The sequence below is a fragment of the Nanorana parkeri genome, unplaced genomic scaffold (assembly GCF_000935625.1).
Source record: "Nanorana parkeri isolate BGI_ZX_2015 unplaced genomic scaffold, ASM93562v1 scaffold577, whole genome shotgun sequence".
Classification (NCBI taxonomy): domain Eukaryota; kingdom Metazoa; phylum Chordata; class Amphibia; order Anura; family Dicroglossidae; genus Nanorana; species Nanorana parkeri.
In genome coordinates, this window is record NW_017306845.1 from 251395 (window position 1) to 272177 (window position 20783).

The window sequence follows — 20783 nt, forward strand, 5'->3', positions numbered from 1 at the left end:
ATGCCGCTCATAATTTGTTTGATCTTATCCCCCTTTTTGATCTATTTTTATATCGAAATGGAACTCTGATGTAAACACCCGGGATTAGGTTTGATGTACCAGGGTCTACCTTCCTGCCCCTTATACATTGTATTATAGATGGCGATTGGGTCTGTGATGGAGCATCCATGATTGAATAGTTTAGTTCTATAAATCATGTGTATATTTTATGAACTAGTGTTTTCTTCAAAAATTCTGTAATACTCTTATGTACTTTATAATCATGATTTCATGGGAAACCTAGGGGCTGTAAGCTTATCATTGCACATGCATTTTGTGCGTTTGTATTCATCTACATGCATTTGGATCGATTGTTTATCTCTATGGATTGATCAGCATAATTTTTGGATGTTTGATGCATCTACAGAAGCTATTTGCGTTTTATGATTTGGCTAAAACGCAACCCCATGTCTCATGCAATCTATCATTTAGAGCTAGATATTTTCTGGAGAATTCCTATTGATTTAAGGATATATTGTTTTACTCATGACACATGTTTTAGCCATTTCTTACAATAATTTTTACTCCTGGCGGCTCGTCCTTGACACATTTTCAGCCATTTCTTACATTAATTTTTACTCCCTGCTCGTTTACATCCTGAAGCCGGTATTGTATACTATGCAGTGCTGCGGGCTCTGCACGCGCATTGGCGTCCCGCCGTTACCTTGATGACGTAGCCGGTACATACTGATTTCCGTATGCGGGTTCTCCCTTTTGTGTCATTGGTAACCTGGACAACCTTGGTGTGGGCGTGACCCACTGCGCTCGACTAATCCGCTGCGACTGATGCAATTTCCTATGAGGTGGCTCCTGTTCTGCCTCACCTGGGGCCCCCCTCCCTATACCAGATATAGATGTACGGTGACGTCCCGCTGCTCTTTCGGCATCCGATTGTGTAGCCGGTACCCACCGATTTCCGTGTGCGGCTCAGTTTTACGGCACGCTGACGCACCTGTCCGATGAGTATTCTTATTCTGCGGTGAACGGGCTCCCGGTCTAAGGCCGATCTGAGGTACCCCTTTGCATTGGATTATACAGGTTGTATTTATTATGGTTGCACTTTATTATGTGTCACTTTCATGCAATATGTCATCTCCATGCAGTGTGAAACTGGTGGGAATGTGACGCCAATGATGACGTCATGGGGTCAGACTGGGTGCTTGTGATTGGCTGTCTTGATTAGGGTTGGTGCTATATATCAGTCACCTCTTGTGCACTTACACTGTATGCTTTGCCTGATGAAGGGGATCCTCTGTGGCCCCCGAAACGTTTGTTTTATCTTTTGTCATGCTGCACATCAATAAATAGACGTTAACTTGCCAATTTGGAGTGCCGGTGTCTCTGATCCTGCATTTGATTGTTACGGCTGCCACCGGTTGACTACCGCAGCACCCGCTCTTCTGAGGGATTTTAGCGGTCAGGAGTGCGATGGGACCATGGACTTTCTGTCATACCTGTGTGAGACACACATTCTGAAACCATGAGGATTGGAATGTATAGTGATTTTGTATACGTATTTTTCAGAATTTTTTTTTAGCTCGGTAAATATTATTAAATAGTAAATAGTATTTTGCGGTTCTATTTCTGGCCAGCAAGTAAAGCTCTAGTCTCCTTTCCACATATTTAACTGTGTATTCTTATTCAGTCACTAAAAGTACCGCCTTGTTTACAGAGATCAAACTAAAATTTACATACACATACGAAAGAATAGGTCTTCTATAGTGTACTGTACTGTACTCACCGATGGCTGTTATCCGGTACCACCTCCCTTCTGATTGCTTTTGGATGTCCCATTCATCATGATTTCTGTGTCCTGTACTGTATGAACAAGAACGTATGATTTTTGACTTATCTGTAAAAATCCTTTTCTTGTAGTACAGTACAGGACACAGAACCCTCACCTCTTTGTCCATCTTTGGTTTATTGCCTGCAAAGAACTCAGGATTGGTGGTAGGGGTAGGCGTTATAGGCTTCAAACTGCTCTGGACAATGTCCAATCACCTGAAGGTACAGCTATATAACCCATTCATCATAATTTCTGTACCCTGTACTGGACTACAAGAAAGGATTTAACAGTTAAGTCAAAAATCTTATGTTTTGCTACAGAGAATAATGTGTTAGCAATAAAGAAAGTAGTGTCAGATATTTGAACTTGACTAAAAGGGTCTGCCTAACTTTAGTGCTGGACTCATCAGCCACCAGCTTATTGAAATCCTTGCATTTGGAGCCAAACGTATGAGGAGATCTAGAGTTAGAAACTATCTGTTCCCCGATGCTAGAATGTTCCTTTGAAGTGGTCCTGAATGGAAAGGAGCAAAGAGGACTGTCTCAAGAACTGAAACGATTACTCCCATTAAAAACCTTATTGAAGGATGTAACGGAGACTGAAGACTGAGCCTTTAAGAAAAGATCGCCCACATGACTCACAACATAAATTCCCTGAGAATGCAACAGGGCTAATACTGGGGCCAACACCTTAGTAAAGGCACAGGAAACAGTAGCAAGTCCAAAGGGGAGAACTAAAATAACTCGTAAAATAACCCGCAAAATAACATGAATTTAAGTTCCTTAGGTCTAAAATAGGATGAATTCTCCCATCCTGCTTGGGAGCCGTAACAAAGTTAGAATAAATCCCCTAGAATCTTCCAGTCAAGGGAACAGGAGTAAAAAACCCTGAACTCGGAAGCTAATGAAGAGCTTTTGATGTGCTTCTGCACTTAACGGAGACTTAGGAAGATTGGAGGGCATGATTTGAGATGGGGCAACCGATAGAAACTCTAGTTTGTAACCCTTGAACGCTATTTAATGAACCCAACAATCCTGCAGTTTGGGGACCCAATTTTCTGCAAACATTACTACACACCCCTCACCTGAAACTTGAAAAGATTTAGGTCTTGGCTTGTTGGGCTTGGAAGACAAAGGTTTGCATTCAGTCTGGGAACTCAGTTTAGGTTTGGAAAACGTAGAACTTGAAGGCCAAAAGGACATTCTTTTAGCAGTGTTAATCTGAGGAATCCTGGACTTCTGTTTGCTAAGTAACATGGTGTTCTTCCCACGTTACCTTCTTGAAAAAGGCATCCAAGCCTTCACCAAAGAGAAGTTCCCCAGTGAATGGAATCATCTCCAAACACTTTGCAAGCAGGTTCCACTGACCAGTATTTCAGCCTCAGAAGTCTACACATCTGTACTGACATCAGTAAGTATCAACCAGAGTGTCTACACAAACGTAAAGCCCCAGAAAAGAGATCTAGCCTTCTTAACATTTCCAGACCAGAAATCTCCAAACCTAGGTCCCTGATTATAGCCTACCGAAACCATTAGAGACTTATTCAAGTGGGAAATAGCTGCATCAACATCGGGGACAGCCCATTTTTAAAAGAAGGATACTGTTGAATAAAGCGTATTGGGAGAGAGAACAATTTGCATGAGTGTTGTCAATCAGCACACAGAATTCCTCTAGTAAGGAATGCACAGGACTACTTTTTCTGACTGCACCAGACCGGAACGCAGGTACTGATGTGCCACGCGTTCAGGTCAAGCCAATCGCTGCGCGGCCGGAGGGAGTGGCTGCAGTGCCATTGAGTTCAATGCAACGCCATGCCCCCTCCTGCCCCAAAACAAAGTGAGCCGGCCGGAATGCGAACCAGTGCGTTCCGGCCGCAATGCGAACCAGATGCGGGCCGGAATGCACGAAGGCGGGTGTGATCTAGCCCTTAGGGATTTTCTTCCTCTTAAGAATCCCAAAGTTGTGACCCAGGGTGGTCATTAACCAGAAGATTAAGAGAGAGACATCCTGTGACCACATTTTTTAACACTGCAAACACTGCTGTAAAAACCCCATAGATGGAATATCATCCGTAGAAATATCTTGCGAGTTGGAAACCATGTTTCCTTCTACCTCCTCACCACCCTCATCCTGGTTGGGAACAAAAAGCAGATATCATTCTCGTCCGACTGGAACTCAGGGAGCCAGAGGAGGACGACTGTGCTTGCAACCTCAGAGACCAGACACCTCCAACATGGCAGAAAACTGACCCATGAAAACCGACAGAGGCTGCAAAATCAACCTTTGGCAGGAGGAATGAAACCCAGTCAATAAGAAGCAGAAACAACAGAGGGCAGCATCACGGGGCGCTGATCTGAAAGACTGCGCTTAACCCACCAGGTCACTTGCAGCTGCTGAACTTGATAGAAGACATCATAAGGTAAGACTGACATATTTCTCTCCAAGAGAGATAGTAACATGTCCAATCACCTAAGGCTTCAAACTGCTCTGGCCAGTGTCCAATCACCTAAAGGTACAGCTATATAACCCATTTGTCATGCTTTCTGTGGCCAGTACTGTACGAACAAGAAATGTTTCATTACATTGCAAATCTTGTGAGGAAAATCCCCAAATATAGAAGTGATTTTTAACAGATTCTAAAATAAAACTTCACATCCCATTATTTACTGTAGGATGTGTGGATTGATTCTATTTTGAATAAATTATATGTGCCACTTTCTGTGAAAAATGTGTAGGATGTATCCTGAAATTATTTCTGGAGCACATTCACAGCTTCTTTCAGAGAATGTCATGCTTCTATAATAAATTTAGCAGTATAAGAGATGCGCCAATATATAGAATATGTTAGAACAGCTGGAGAAATGCAAGTTCTACAACATTGGGGCATAGTGTTGAAGGAACTTATCTAACTAAAAAGATAACTTAAGCAGTGCTGATACAGTATGATAGTAATAAAACACAGAAACATAAAGTGTTTATTATTCTCTTATTCTAGGTAATTATTAGTTCTAGGGTAAACAGCCCAAATCAGCCATCAAGTCAAAATCAACGCTTTTCTTTTTTTTAACCTACTGCACCCTATGTTGTCTGTACACAGGGCAAATATACCACTGAAATGCAAAGCTTTATTGGACAACTTCACTGGTGTCCTTTAAATGTTATAGTGTCCTTGTTGTCCTTTAAATGTTTCCTGCACCCTCCTGAGCGGCATCCAACTACCTAATTACATACCCTTACTGTGTGGCCCTGCCCATGAATGGGCCAAACGGCGCGCATGTGCAATAGGAACTGGACGTGGCTGGGACTTTTTACTGCAAAGCCAGTGTGGTGTTGGACACAGTGGGGTTGATTTACTAAAGGCAAATATGCTGTTCACTTTGCAAGGGAATTCTCTTGCAAAGCTAACAGCCTATTAACCTTCAGTAAATCAACCCCAGTAAGTCTAAAATTAGAAGCAATAGATTTAAAAACTCTGCCACTCAGGTCATTCAAGGTAAAGTGACAGAGTCTCTGTAAAGGACTCCAGGAATTGTAAAAATGAACCCTTGCAGTGTGGCTTTCCTACAATGCAAGGGTTAACTGTTTTTCTTTAGGGGCCGGAATAAAGAAGCTTTACTCATGTAATCCTCGATCCTGCAGCGGTCAGTACTTACCTCTCTACTCCGGCGATGGATTTTGCAGTGGTTCCCACAGAGCAATGGTGTAGTGTGGGTAGGGTAAGTATAAGTGGGTCAGGGTGGGCTTTAAAGAGGAATCTCTGGGAATTGTAAAAATTAACCCTTGCAGCGGGGCTACCCTTGCACTGCATGAGTTTTGGTCATGAAAAAAAAGAAAATATACTCACCTGATCCTTGGTCACACCTGGCTGCTAGACCATTCCCTGCAGCATCTTCTACGCTGGGCTCCAGCGTTGTAAGGACCCATGACATAATCATGTCTAATGCAAGTGCATTAGCCATGAGAACACAGAGTATATTTTCTTTGTTTTTGCCCCTAGACCAAATTGAGCACTTAACTCATGCAGTGCAAGGGTAGACCAACTGCAAGGGTTTAATTTTTACAATACCCAGTGGGTATTTGGGAACATGGTATTACCAACCACAAAGTTAGTACTCGGGCCTAAGAGCGCAATCGCTAGGGCTGATCACTGTCACATGAGGGAGGGGGGTTAACATTATCAACCCTGAGAAAGCTCTGACACCATCCAACAGATCATACAAAGGATTAGGAATGTGGGTGAATGGAGCATCCCGAGGAGCATTATTTGGGAAAGTGTACGTGAGTTAGGGTGGCAGCAGTTTAAAAAATGAGTTCTGCTTTAACATAACTTAGAATAGAAAATAGGTTGTATGATACACAATTTAATTTTCTACAACTTTATACTCAATTTTTACTGGACAGGCATTTTCTGCTATCTCAACATAATAAACCCAATTCCACTACTAATGCTTAGGGTACAAAGGATACAATTCCATGTAGGAGGGAACACATACTATGTCCTTGGAGAATTCCACAGGGCAATAAAGCATTCTCAGCTGTTCTTCATAAAGTGTTAGAGCCTCAGTCAGATTTACACAATTTCCCTGTGGGATGAAGCAGACAAGAAAGCATTGGTAAATTATAAGCATACAGTATGTAAGTATTCATTAGTGATGCATTTCTGGTGTACATGGCCTATTCAAAAGTAAGAGAATGTGCATAATATGCAGTTTGTTACAAGACCGAGGTATCGCAAAAACAAGGGAGGGAATTATACAATGTACAGACAAACATTAGTACTATTAGACACAATGAAGGAAGTTACAAAGGAGATTCAGCTATAGTATAAGGAGAGGAGATCTACGTTACCCACAGCTTATCGAAAAGACTTGGGAGCCCCCTGTTCTCATAGGTTACCTTGTACGGGGGTGGCATTGATCAGTTGCTCCCACATAGTAAGAGTGTATGTTTTCCCAAATCACATTTAAGAATTGTTGTGCTTAATAGAGCAGAATAGAAAACACAAGCTTGCAGGAATCGAGGTTCAAGATTATTTTTCCAGAGTGCCTAATGAAAGGATAATATTTTTTAACACTAACTGTGCTTTCATCATATCTTGAAGTTGCATGTAAAAGAAGGATGGAACATTTTCCTCAAATAACTGGGTCATAGATTTAAAAGTGCCATCCTGGAACATTTGGGGAAGATATTGGTGCTGTGATTGTACCAACATTCGAAGTTAGAAATAGTGAGAAAGCGAGAGGTTAGATTGAATTTTCTTAATTTTAGTGTTAGCCCAAATACCAGCCTGGATGAAGGTTTGAGATGTATGAAAATATTTTGAGAGTTGCTTTCATATTCCTGGTACCCAGTGTAGGTATAGTTTGTTTTCTATGCAATAGGTTGCACAAGGTTTTATATGAAGACACAATAGGCTCTCCTGTGGCAAATAATGAGTTGTTTCCTGATCTGAGGATGGCTGGATATATTTTGTGGTTTCTGGATCGAGGGGGAAAAAATAGATTTATCCCAGTTTACTTTAAAACCAGAGGAATTCCCTAATAAGTCAATAATTTGGAAAAGGGGGGATTTGTTTTGGGGCAGCCAAGCAATTTAGAGCATCATCGACATTTGTGTACCAGGCTTTGGTGTCCTATTAAAAAAGGAACTTAAGAGCAAATTTTTATAGCCATAGTAAGGATGGCTATGACCAATTGTTAGGTGTTTATTGCAGGCAACTGGTGCATATTCATGAATAATGTATGAAAATCGTCTTACTATAGGAAAGGTACTTTCCCATTGTATCTGTAACAAAATGGATGGACAAAATCCACCCTAAGGCCCCATTCACACGTAACTACATACCTTTTGCAGCGGCCGGGATAGCGCGACTTTCGGGGCAACGTTCCACAGACGGTAGCGCGACCTTCTCCGTCGGGCTCCATTAGAAAAAAGCAAAATCGCGCAAAATCCGCCGAAAAAAGGGTCCTCTAGAAGCGACTTGTGACCGCGACGAGCGACATGGAGCTAACACAGCTCCAGCTCCATTGAATATCATTAGCCGGCAACTTCTCGCGATATCGCGCGGCAAAAATGCGCGAAATCGCTGCGTGTGAATGGGGCCTTAAAGTCTCTCTGTTAGGGTCTGTTGGAGACCAGTTCTTACTACAAGTTAAACAAAGCAACAGTGCATTTTAGGCATGATATATTTAAGGCAGATTGACCATAATATATAAAGTATGCACCTCTATATACACTTTGCATACAAGCTGTAGAAAAGGCTATTTGTAAATTGATAATTTGGATATGAGCACTACCCCACTTAAGAGTGTGTTTTGTTTTTTTCAGATTGTATATTTAACAAATTCCACCTTTACAGTTTACAGAGATTGTGCATTTTTTACAATACACACATCATGGCATTGGAAGCGACCTAAACATTACATAAATTGGAATATCACAGTCCATATATGCTATGCCGTTCTTGGTCTTGAGACAATGAAAAAGAGACATGTCCGAATTAGGCCGGTGGGATATTTGTCAATATTTGCAGAAGAGAGGGGAAATAAGAAAGAGGCTATTTAACCAGAGAATTAGGGACAGGAATAAGGGTGAAGGGCTATGCCAGGGAACCTCCTTTTGTGCCCATATTGGGGGTGAGGGGCTTAAAGGACCAAGGGAAGGGGAGCCTGAAAGGATGGGCAGGGAAAAAAATAGTAAATTCCCCTTAAAAAGGTAATGAGGTTAGTATTTTTGTTGGTACTTTGCAGTCCCAGTCGAACCAAGTCAGGGTGTGATCTACTGATATATTGTTCAAGGCCACTGACCCAAGGTGGGGGGTGTCGTTTGTTTCCAACGGCTCAGGACACATGCCTTAGTGGCAATAAATAAATGAATCAAAGTTTTACATGGTTTAAACATGTTGCGTATTAAGGAAGTAAAGAATTAATATAAAAGTAGAAGGGCATAACAGTTTGTGTATTTAAGAGAAAGAAGAGAGAGAGATTATTCAACAATATCTGCTAGTTTTCATTTGACCTAAAATTAACTGTTTGCCATTCTACTACTTAAAATGCTGATATTGCTGTTGTTATCATGTCTTGTCCCAGTGACACAACATGAATGGAGTGAGAGTGCCTTCACAGTGAAACACACCTATAAATCCTCCCCTATTACATCTAAAAATGTGAGAACAAAATAATTGCTGGAGATCCACTGAAGCTGTATACATGCTGTGTTGGTATATATTACAGACCCTAACTTACTTGTTTTTCAGAACCCTTAATTACATTTCCTCTGGCTAGCAGTATATAAACACTACAGATCTGCTCTTATAACATTCCGCTTTCATATTAACTCTAAACTCACTAAAAAAAGTATATAGCCTTTTCCAGCAAAGGAAGACACTGTCATTTATCACAACAGCTGTCTTGTAGTCTACAGATGTCACCTGAACAGATGTTACCCAAGCCTCTAAAGTACATCTTACCCAAGACTATGCTAACTCACACCTTCAGTGAAAACACACTTTTTTCTAATAATGATATAAAAACTGCACAGGTTATTAATCACATCCTCCAGTTAATGATTTGCTAATTGTTGGTATTTATTTTTCTGCTGACACGTAGTTGAAAAACAGTTTCTCTGTGGAATTTTGCTGTGACAGAAAGTTCCAAAGTTTTGCTGACTCCCTGCCAAGACAGCTGTAATAAATGAGTCTGTTAGGGTGAGCGAATATGATAGCAAAGACCCAATACTCAGTGATTGCAAAGTTAGTTTGTTTACTGGGGAGGTAATCTGCTGTCATTACTGGTAAGTGAGCAACCACATTTTACTCCAAGGGGCATATTATAAATTAGTAAATGTGACGTTCACCAAAAATTCACTGGTGGTAAATCAGCCATATAAAACACATGCACCTGGAAGACTCACCTATAGAGAATGTTTGGTGAATGTCAGATTCATTGCTTTATGAATATGCCCCAGTGTCAAGGGGAAGACACACCTCACAGTTAATGAGCCTTTAAGGCTACATTCACACTTGCCACACATTGTTGTACTCTATATCCAGAGAAAATTCTGTCAGGCTAGATGCTGTGTTTATGCTTCTAGATGCATTAAATGTTTATTTGCATTTTCATGTGTATGTGTGTAGATGAATCTGGTACCAAATCCTAGCATCAAATTTGCATGCGTATAAAAGCGTTTACATGTGTTTACACACAGTTTGGTGTGTTTAGAAGTTAAAATTGATTCCTAGATGTCCCTGATTTTTCATCAATGCAGATAAACTGATTGCAGAGAAAAGCATCTAAACGCAATATATATATATAACAATTGGAAGTAAATACTCTATACAAAAGTATACAAATCCTTTGTTATTTGGTTTAGCCAGAAGTTTGCTAATGAACCCCCCCTTGTTGTGGATATGTTTTAGTATATTGTGATATTGTCATCATGTCTCTCAGTGTCTGGATTTCTGGGCCATGCTCGATTGGAGCGTGACCCGCATTTAAATCAGTGCTGGGGTAAACCATTGGGGTAGATATCTTATGTGTGGCGAAGCAGTGTTTTCTTAGCGAGTGTGTGGACGCCAGCTAGGGCCCCTGCGCAAAACACGGATTTATTGGCTTGGCTTGTATTCACTTGCTTTGAGGACATAGTATTATTTAAGACACATATCTGCCTTTATGAAATGAACGTGTGTTTGTATTTCTGATGCGTCTGAAGATAGTATGGCATTGTCCCTGCAGATAAGCTTCCATTCATAGGAATCATAGTAACGTTATTGGGAATTGCTCACTGAGCAGTGCTGGATAAGGTTAGCTCCAATGGTAAGGGGAGATTGTGTTGGTGGGTCTGGAAAGATGGCGGCTAGGAAAACATGCGGCTGTGCACACGGGTCTATGGCTATGCACACCACTTCTACTATGATACAGACATACACTCCCTTTTCTTTTGTGTACATGTGTTTTGTTGGCTGGCTATGATATGTCGGTGTATTGAGGAAGTGATGTTGGTTGTTGACATCACTTTCTGTTTTATTCTTTTGTTGAGAGATAATAAAGGCTGCTGTAGTGAGAAACAAAGCTCTCTAAGAATAGAACCTCCAGCATGAAAGCATCACCTGTGTCCTGACTCTACAGAGGTACCTCCGGTCCTTGCACAAAAGAGCGTAATACAACTGTGCTTTTAAGCACGGGGGAAATTCTTTGTTTTTGGCATACTTTGGCGCACTTTAGTGCGGCATGGATTTGTGCGTTTAACCAAGCGAATTTCCATAACACCCTTAGACTCAAGCCAGCTGACTACATCTCAACAAGATAGTAAACTCATTTTGACTTGTCTACAGAAAGTAAAGGAGAGTTTAGTGGGAAGAGTCCATCTTACAGCAATTCATAAATTGCTGTAAGATGGACAGGCCCCCTTCCTCAACCAACTAGTGAGCAGAAGCGACATCCTAAAGTAGATGTAAACCCAATCACTAAGGTCTGGTTCACACTGAGCGTAATGTAGGGCTTTTTCTGCCCTAAAAAAAGGTTAACAAAATATGCCCCCCAAAAATCCCATTAATTGCTATTAAGTTCACATCTTAGCATTTTGCCACAAAAAGGAAAACGCCTGTTGCTGAAAAAAGTACAATAGCTTTTTTTTGGCATATTACAGCTCGTTTTGGCCCCATAGACTCAAAAGGAAACGCATTACATGCGAGTTTGCTGTGTTCTTGCACGTTTTACGCGCGTTTGTCATTAACATCAATGAGCTACAATCTGCTCACAAAAACGTGCAACTTGATTTATGCGCATAAACTGTGTGAACCTCTCCTAAGGGTCACCTTACCCCTTACAATCTGACTATCTTTGTCAACTTTGGATAGATTTAGTCCTTACTTTACATAGTTCTGGCAAATCTAATAAATGTGTATGCAATCAGGCAGACCATGGCACTACATAGTTGTTGTCAGATCTGAAAGAGATAGTACAAATAAATTGTAGCGTGTGTGTGAGCTTAACATTTAATACAATGTTAAAATCAGATACATGTTAAGCCGTGCTGAGGCGCAATGTGCTGGCATGGCCCACTGCAGTCACCATCAGGAACTCTGCTCTGCCGCTGGAGCGCATAGGGTGTGACTGAAAAGGGCTGGAAGAGATCAGCAGCACTGAGGTACAAAGAAGGATGAACAAATTGTGAAAACATGGCAAATGTTTGGTACACGGTTCACAGCTAGTTTAGGAAACTATAGCATCTTAACAAAGGGTCAAATCCCATACAGGACAGCTGGTACTAAAAGGCTTCTCTGTATACAAGGTACAATGTTACACTGAAAAACATAATGCAACTTCGTTTATTTTATAATCTCTATATTTGCTAAAGTGCCCTATGCTTTCATTTTCAACTTAAGGAAAAGTACTCTATATAAAACATGAAATTTGTACAATAGGTCAATTCATATATAAACTTTAATCATGTATTCACTGCTAGTTTATACAATGTAACCTTTACTTACAAGTTGATTACATTTTCCCTTTAGTATTGCCCATGTTTAATATTCAAGCTGTTTACATTCATGTGTTATTATAGTACTTGTTCCAGCAAATATATGGTTCCCCACACGTCATTATTCCAGATTAGGCATGATTGGACGCAGTTGTCTAATTACAGTACTGGCTTCTGCCTGGCATAATTACATGTTGAAAATGCAGCACAGCACCTAACTATCTGAAGAATTCTCCATACAATCAAATATAAGGCTAGTATTTCCATTTAAAAGCATTTAAAAGCTAGTCATTGAAAATGAATAAGCCATTAACTGGATGTTAATTCTTTCAATAAATAGATTATGCTTTTCCGACAGAAATAAGCTTTGCAGAGGAGCTCTGGCTTCCCTATAGTGCTTAGCCATTGATAGGATGAACTATCTGTACTGTATAAAGTGTCTTTCGCTATACTGTATAAACAAGCAATACAATAAACAGTAAAATAGTGTGTGCATGTAATTATTAGGCATAACTATGTAATATATTTGTCCATGGGGAACACAAGAAGGTTATATTACTATGCTAGAATTATAATGTTAAAGCATCATTCTGGCACCTATCTGTGTGTTTTCCAACATACGTATTGTGAAACCAACACCTCTGATGCATCAAAGTTCTTTATGCTTCAACACACATTGGGGTTGATTTACTGAAATCAATAGGCTGTTTACTTTGCAAGGGAATTTACACTTTGAAGGGGAATGTTCCCTTAATATAGTGAACATAGTGGAAACTCACTTTGCAAAGAATACCCAATCATGCGCAATGAAGAGAAAAAACCCCAAAAGCAATTTTTGCTTTCACATAATGAGAGCTTCACCGTATTCGCTAAGCTAAGGGAAAAGGCTAAGTGAAAAATGTGGAAGTTCTCAGGAGGGCTGTTTGGGGGTCTCATGTGGCTGTTCGGGACTTCAGGTGGGCTGTGTGGGGTATCAGATGGCTGTGCAGTGTCTTAGGAGGTTGTGAGGGGTCTCAGTATGTTGTGCAGGGTCTTGGGAGGCTGAGTGGGGTCCCAAGAGGCTGTGTGAGGTCTCAGGAGGGCTGTGCGGGGTCTATGGTTGGCTGTGCAGGGTCAATGGTGGGCTGTGCAGGGTCTCACCAGGTGTCCTGGTTGGTCTCGCTGGCTGTGTGGTTCCACAGGGAGGAGGAGATGTACAGCCGCCGCTGTTAACGGGCACGGCGATTCACATGAAGGCTGTCTGGACCTTGCTGTGGACCTCATCAACCTTCCTGTGAATGGTGGCACCTATTAACAGCGCCAGCTTCAGTTTAAAAATGTAAAGCACCAGTATAGGCGATTAGTATTGGGGCATTTTCACAAATAAAATGCCCAGTATCGGCACCAATGCCGATATCGTTGCATCCTTATGTGCAAGGTACATTAAAAAAAACAAAACAGTATTTTTGCTTGCACATGATTGGATGAAGGAAGTCAGCCGTGCCAATTAACAGCCTATTTGCCTTTAGTAAATCAACCCCATAGAATCCTTCTCAGACTTGCAGTATAAAAGGAATGTCAGTTTGGCCAAGTAATTTTCTCTCATTCACTAGCCAAAAAGCAGAAGGCAGTGTTTAAAGGTCTGCTACATATATATTTTGGTGTAGATGCTGTATTGTACTGACCTCCAAATCTTGTTTAAAGTTCTCATGACATCAGACACCTTACAGAGACAACTTTTATTGTCATCTTCAGTGCAGTTATCATTTTGACATTGATGCCAAGGTAGATGAAAGTATCTGTGAAGTCGCTTATTCTGATTTCACTGCACACTGTTTGCATTAGAGATTGCAGCAAGTCAGATAGTCTCTTTTGTGCCGCAGGAAGGATTTTGTGGGTATTGTAGATCAAAATCTTTTGTTCAACACTACTTTCTATGGCAAACATTGTATCCAAAAAAAATCAAAGCTTACCCAAGTAAGCATTTATTTACTACCAAATTGTGTTTCCCTATTGTAAAATGTACCCCCGATTCCTGTCCCAGAGACAGCTCAAATTTTGGATCTCCTCTCACTTTTTGTCCAACAGACAGGGGTCCCCAGTTCAAAAAGAGGAGACTCTTCCCAATGGGGACACAGCAATATAACAACCTGAAAAGGGATATAACCCTTCTATACACCAACCAAAACTGGGGAAAAAAAAAAGGTTTTGGCTTTAGACACACCTTAAATACCTACCGAAATTACATAAAAGGAAATTTACTAAAAATCCCTATGAATGCGAGAAAAGATTACGCTGTTGTCCTATGTCCTACAATCTACTATATAGTGCTCAATGAGAAAACTGCTCCAGCACGGCTTTCCTTAAAACCACGAAATACAAACACCACAAACTTGGCCTATTTTCAGCTGCCAGTTATGTGTCCCATTTCAATGGCTTTTTATTCTATTTCCGGACAGCTTGTTTGTGTTGTACAGCTCAATATAGCCCCAGTGTTAAATGCTGAGAAAAAATCGTAGCTTCCGTTTATCAAATTTGCCAAAAAGCATTTTCTGTACGTTTCTACTGCTCCCGAATGAGGCACAAATGTTTATCCAGGTATTTTTCTATAAAAAGCTTCGGAAATGAAGCATATCATTTACTAAAACACAGTATTATCTATATATTCTGTCCTTGTATGAGTAGTAGGAGCTACTTTGAGGGGAAGTAAAATCATTCAGTAAGCTGCCAATATTCCTGATTGTTATGTATAGCTAAAACTTTAATTTTTAGTTTTAGATAAAAGTAGAGAAGGATCATAAGAGTAGAGAATTATCATCCCCTGCCAACTCAATCTAAAGTTTTACATGCAGTTTAAATCAGCCAGACCATTTAATGTATTCATTGTAATTATGTATATTTTTCTCACTGCAAAACTGACCGAAAGGTTTCAGTACTTATGTGCAGGGCTGCAGCCACTTGCCAGCTGTTTTGCACTTTTTTCCAATTTACAGTTGGTCTCCTTAATTTTATTCCCACTACATTTTGTATACCATGGGGAATTCATCAAAACTGGGGCAGACAAATCCTAGAGCAGATTTGCACTGCAAACAATCAGCTTCTATTTCCCTTTTTCAAATCTTACCTGAGCAAACTGAAGAGAGAAGCTTATTGGTGGCCATGGGCAATTGCTCCAGATTCTGTCTGCTCCAGGTTTGATAAATTCCCCCCTATTTGTTACCCAGTTGCAATATTCATGCAGTCAGTTTAGGATCTCTGTTTACATGTATTACAGTTATGCTACACACCAATCTTTTTCCCTGATAATTTATATATTTACTTGGTACAGTTATCTTTTTATAATCTTCTATTACAGCTAAATCTGGTAGTTTACTGGTCTCGGATTCCTTGGGTGAAACAATGCAAGACAGGGGAGTGAACATCACTTCTGATTGGTCTTTGTGCTTGAGAAACCTGTCCTAAGGCCACACACTGGGCAAAATGATCATTTACACACTGCACTGGGTTTGTAAATGTTTGTTAAAAAGCTGTGTGTTATGTGCAGAGGGTGTTTGCAAACTATAAAAATTTTACCATGCAGCACACGGAATGCCCAGCTTCCAGCTCTGGAGTGAGAGATGTGACCCGAGCTGTACAGCGCTCTGATTGCATCACTAGTAACGTATGGATATATCTTGCTGCACTACTTACCGGGTAGTAATAATAACCTGTCTGGTCCAGGGGGGTGCTTGTAATGACCACAGATGGCACCGTGCAATAACATGTAGTCCAAGAACGTCACCATGTTCACCTCACAGGGTCCCCTTCATCAGGCTCAGAATGAGGATTCTCATTCTGAGCCTGATGAAGGGGACCCTGTGAGGCCCCGAAAGGGTTTGCATTGTATGACAAATATGTGTCATTAAATTAATCTTTTTTTCACATTTATACTGGAGTGCTGGTAACGTTCTTGGACTACACTGATTGCATCACCAGCCCTCTACCACTATCCTCCATTTACAAAATGTATTTTTTAGGAAAACAAGACATTCTGTGATTGGAGGAGAATAATAGAGGGTCCTTCAATCACAGAATGTCTTGTATTCTTTAAAAAATAAAACGTTTCTGAATGGGGGATAGTGAGGAGGGGCGGGTGATGCAACTAAAGTTCTGCACATGATGCATTGGTCCCTCTCTTCAGTGCCTTAAGGCTGGGCATTGTGTGCAAGATTTCTGTACTTTGCATCAGCTCTCTGCACATATCACCCAGCTTTTTATTGATAATCTACACACCCAGTGTGGTGTGTAAATTATAATTTTACCCGGAGTGTGACTTTAAGTTTGAAAGTTAAATCTTCCATGCCTTGATCAAGAGGAAGGTGCCATTGAAATGCATAAGCAAATGAGGCCGACCACTCAGGATAAGGGTGTGCTTGCTTAGTCTACTAGAATGGATTGTAAGAGGCTTCTTTCTGCCGCATACCGGGAGCTGCAAGTCTTCTATTCAATACTGTTTGGCATATGTGAAACAGAATACAAAGATTTCACTACATGGTGAAACTGATAACATCTCTTTAAGTCCTTCTGTATCTGTCTACTGCTATTTCAACTGTGGCATATGTGCAACATCCATTTGATTTTGAGGGAAGCAAATGACGCACAGCACAGGATACAATGAAGAGGGAAGCAGCGCAGCACTGGAGACGGTGACACAAGGGGATGGTGCGTAGCACGAAGGTTCACTAGGAGCACATAGGTAACCAGGTGCAAAAACACACAAGGAATGTATGTTGCACAGTGGTAAAGGAGAAGCAGATACACACAGGAAACCTGCGTACAAACAGATTCATGATACACGGAAGATTAAATGCAAAGTGCAGGTCAATGTGGCAAATGCACATAGGGAGTGTGTGATACTAGTAGGTAAAGAATACAAATACAAGGATTGAGAGGAGCACTGAAGTACAGGGGTAAATGCGGTACGCTAAGGTGGAGGATACACTGAAAAGTTGAGTAACCAGAAATACAGCACACTGGAGAAAGTAAGGCAGAAGTAATGAGAATGCAAGTACATGGTAGAATGCAGAAACACAAGGGCTGGAGTGGGGTAACACTGAAGCACTATAGCAATGCAGGCAGCAAAGGCAGACTCACAGCACACTGGTGAATGCAATGGAAGGTCTCAGGCAAAAAAAAATCACAGGTACACACTGGAATAGACTACAACAGGAACAACGAGAACAAAGCGGGTAACAAAGTCACACAGAGAATCCAGCTGGGTACAGAGAAACCAAAAGCACAGGGATCCAAGCAAAGCACAGGAAGTCCAATCACAGGAATAACTAGGGATACAAAGTCCGGAACAAGTAGTTAGACTTGTTACTGGAACCCGGAGCAACAAGTGAGGAAGTACTAAATAGGGGAGGAGTGCAGATTGGCTGCAGCCCTGTGAAACACCAAAGGCTGACAGCCAAGCACCAGGGAAAAAAGGGGAAAATCTGGCATGGATTCCTGGACTACTTATTGCTGTACTTCCAGACAGAGACTGCAGAGGGCCACACCTGTGCAATGTTTGTTGGGAGAGATGCTTGTCTCCACCAGGGGTGCATGTTGCAAGGTGACAACACAATAGCACAATGGTAAAACAGTTGTCAGCCCATAACAAGAAAGTGCCCTCAAGGCAGGATCACCAGATAATATTTTAATAAAAGCTTCAGTTAAAAACAATAATTGTAAAACTACATTTACATGTTAAAGCTAATATGAGATTAGCTTTACACTTACTTTAAACCTTTTTACTGTTCAGTCACTGCATATAAACCTCAAATAGACCATCTATTCTTCAGACATTGGCTGTACATAGCAGCTTTTAGCTGTACTTTGTTCCTGGAGTGTTAATATTTGTGAACTTTTTAAAAGTGTATTTCCACTTTTGCAGTTAAATTTGAGAAAACCGCTCAATAAGTTTGTTATGTGTGCCTATTCACACAGCCTATCTAAACATAATTAAACAAAATATGTATTACCTTATCTCTGTTGAACAGGCCTTTGGACAGACTGGCACAAAGTGACAGGAAACTCTGGCTGTCCCCGGAGAACAACTAGATACACTCTGAGCTTACTCTCATTAACATACAATGCTTCTAGACCTTTACTCACAGTACGGACAAGGTTAATTATGTTAGCCTCTCCAGCCTCCTTGCATTCCAGAGGAAAGTTCAGTTTACAGAAAACTAGTAATATGAGATCGCAAGTAATATATAAGCAGCAATTTCATTTTTTTTTTAAAGTTCTGCTATGTCAAAGAGAACATGTAACAGTTTGTTATCCGAAGTGGACATACGCTTTAAAGTTGTTATGTACAAATATCTTAATGTAGATGTTATTAATCCTCCTTTCAAATACTAAATGGCATTTATTTACATAAAAAGCTAAATGTACTTGAACTGTAAGAAACTAGTAAAAATAAAAACAGAACAGATTATAAACATATACATTAATGAAAGACATGTTAATACAGCTGGATCTTGTCTGCATTGTTTATACTTGGTCTTTGAAACGGAAATATCAATATAATCTTAAAATATTCAGCAAGTGTAAATGTTTATCTGTCAGCATATATAAATATTTCACAAATAAAGCCCTATTAATTTAAAAACAGATGGAATGTAGATGCACAAATCCATTCAAAACAAAGTGAAAAAAGATTTAAATGTATCTTTGTTTTGTAGAAGATGAAGTATAAAAAGAAATCTAGGTATTAAAAATGTTCCTGCATTAAGTAACTTCAAATAAATGATTCCTGCATATGCTAGGACTCCACATTTGTGAAAGTTATGAATAGTTATAGGTTAGTGTAAAGCCTTTAGGAAACAATTGATATAAATCAGTAAATCTGTAAAAAAAAAAAAAAAAAATGTAATCATATATATTAGAAATACTGAATCTTATACAAAACAAATTGAAGTAGAAATATTGTACTGCATTTAATAATATAAAAACATATCAGATTGATTATAAAAAATATTAACATATTAATGCAGACACTAGAAGGGATATTTGAAAAGATGTTCCTGCCATAAAGGAATTAAAAGTCATAATAACAATAATGGATAGATAGAGGAGTCCTCTGCACACCTTACAGCAGTCCAGGCCTATATAAAAGATGGTGCTTGCAGTGACAATCACGGATGGCGCCGTGCGGACACAAAGCAAAAAAAGATCACCAGCACTCAGCGATATGATTTCAACACGTCCAATTTATTGGACAAAGACGTCACAATAACACAAGCCAACGTTTCGAGACCGCACAGGGTCTCTTCCTCAGGGCAGAAAGACGTGACGACACGTCACGCATAATAACAATAATAACAACAACAACAACTGCCAAAAGTAGTCAGCATGTACAGATGAGGAGTGTCAGCTGCGTGTTGTGACTGAGAGTGCGGTATGCCTAGATTGTGTGACTGAGTATGAGGTATTTATGAGTGCTTGTATTTTGTGAGTGTGGGATGACAATAAAGGGGGTTAGCAGAGTAGGGGAATGTTACATTGCTAAGAAGACTGTGTAGGAGGAGTGCAACATTGGGTAGGCAAGTAGGCAAGGAGGGAGAGAGAGAGGTGCTGCATGAGGCATAGAAGTGTAAAGTTGTCTGACTGCAAAGCCTCCAGTGCTGTGGAAGTGTGTGTTCTGGCCACTAGATACTAAGAAAAGGCCAACAGGTTCTCTGGGGGTGGATCTCAGTAGGCTGGAGGCAGAATCCCCCATGTAAAATGGCAGTTAGCTTCATGAGTGCTTCCTATATAATACAGGAAGCACCCATATGAAGATACCCAGAGCACTAAAGAGGGAGCACAACAGAAGCCAATTCTTTCAGACACACTGCCTTTGATTGAAACTAATTAAGGAACCATCTGCAGAAAGCGTAATAGGTAACTGCTGTGACTCATTCATTTAGGTATGTTAATTTCAGTTTGAGCTATTGAGCTCTGTAAACAACATATTTATTTTCAAGAAAGAAACTACAAAATCCTGGAAAATAAAAAAACTGTGCTATACTTGCCACCTGCATAAGAAAAATATTAATATGCAATGTTTCATATTTACCTGGTTTAAAAAATTGAAAAATTAAATGTTTAGCCCTGACATAACCAAGAAAAAAACCACCACGCTACATTCCTTTTGAAGCGAAAATTAACTCACCTCCCCTCACTGGTGCCAACATCTTCACTCTGCCTTCTTTATGGTTTGGGACCTTCACCCATCTTGATTGGCTGGTCCGGAATGATATAACTCCTGCGCATGCACATGGGAGTTCATTTATTCCAGCACAAGGTGTGCCGATAATGCACACTGAGCTGCGCATACACAGCTCATTGTACATTCAAAAAGAAGACTGAGAACAGGCAGGTAAGTTTGATTTATTGCAGAAGTGATATAGCATGTATCTTCTGCAATAAGGAGCCTAATTCTTCACATTCTTTTAAATATAGTTTAAAGGAAACCTGAAATATGTATTTA

The 20783-nt window shown here is 40.3% G+C and overlaps 1 protein-coding gene across 1 annotated transcript in view; it reads right to left on the reverse strand.

The window, feature by feature from the left end:
• The window catches only part of SMS (spermine synthase), a 154763-nt gene that overhangs the window by 10998 nt on the left and 122982 nt on the right, over window positions 1-20783 (reverse strand). The window contains exon 10 of the mRNA XM_018562428.1: window positions 6293-6408. Within this exon, the coding sequence (XP_018417930.1) occupies window positions 6293-6408 (116 nt within the window). The remainder of the gene's footprint in view (window positions 1-6292; window positions 6409-20783) is intronic.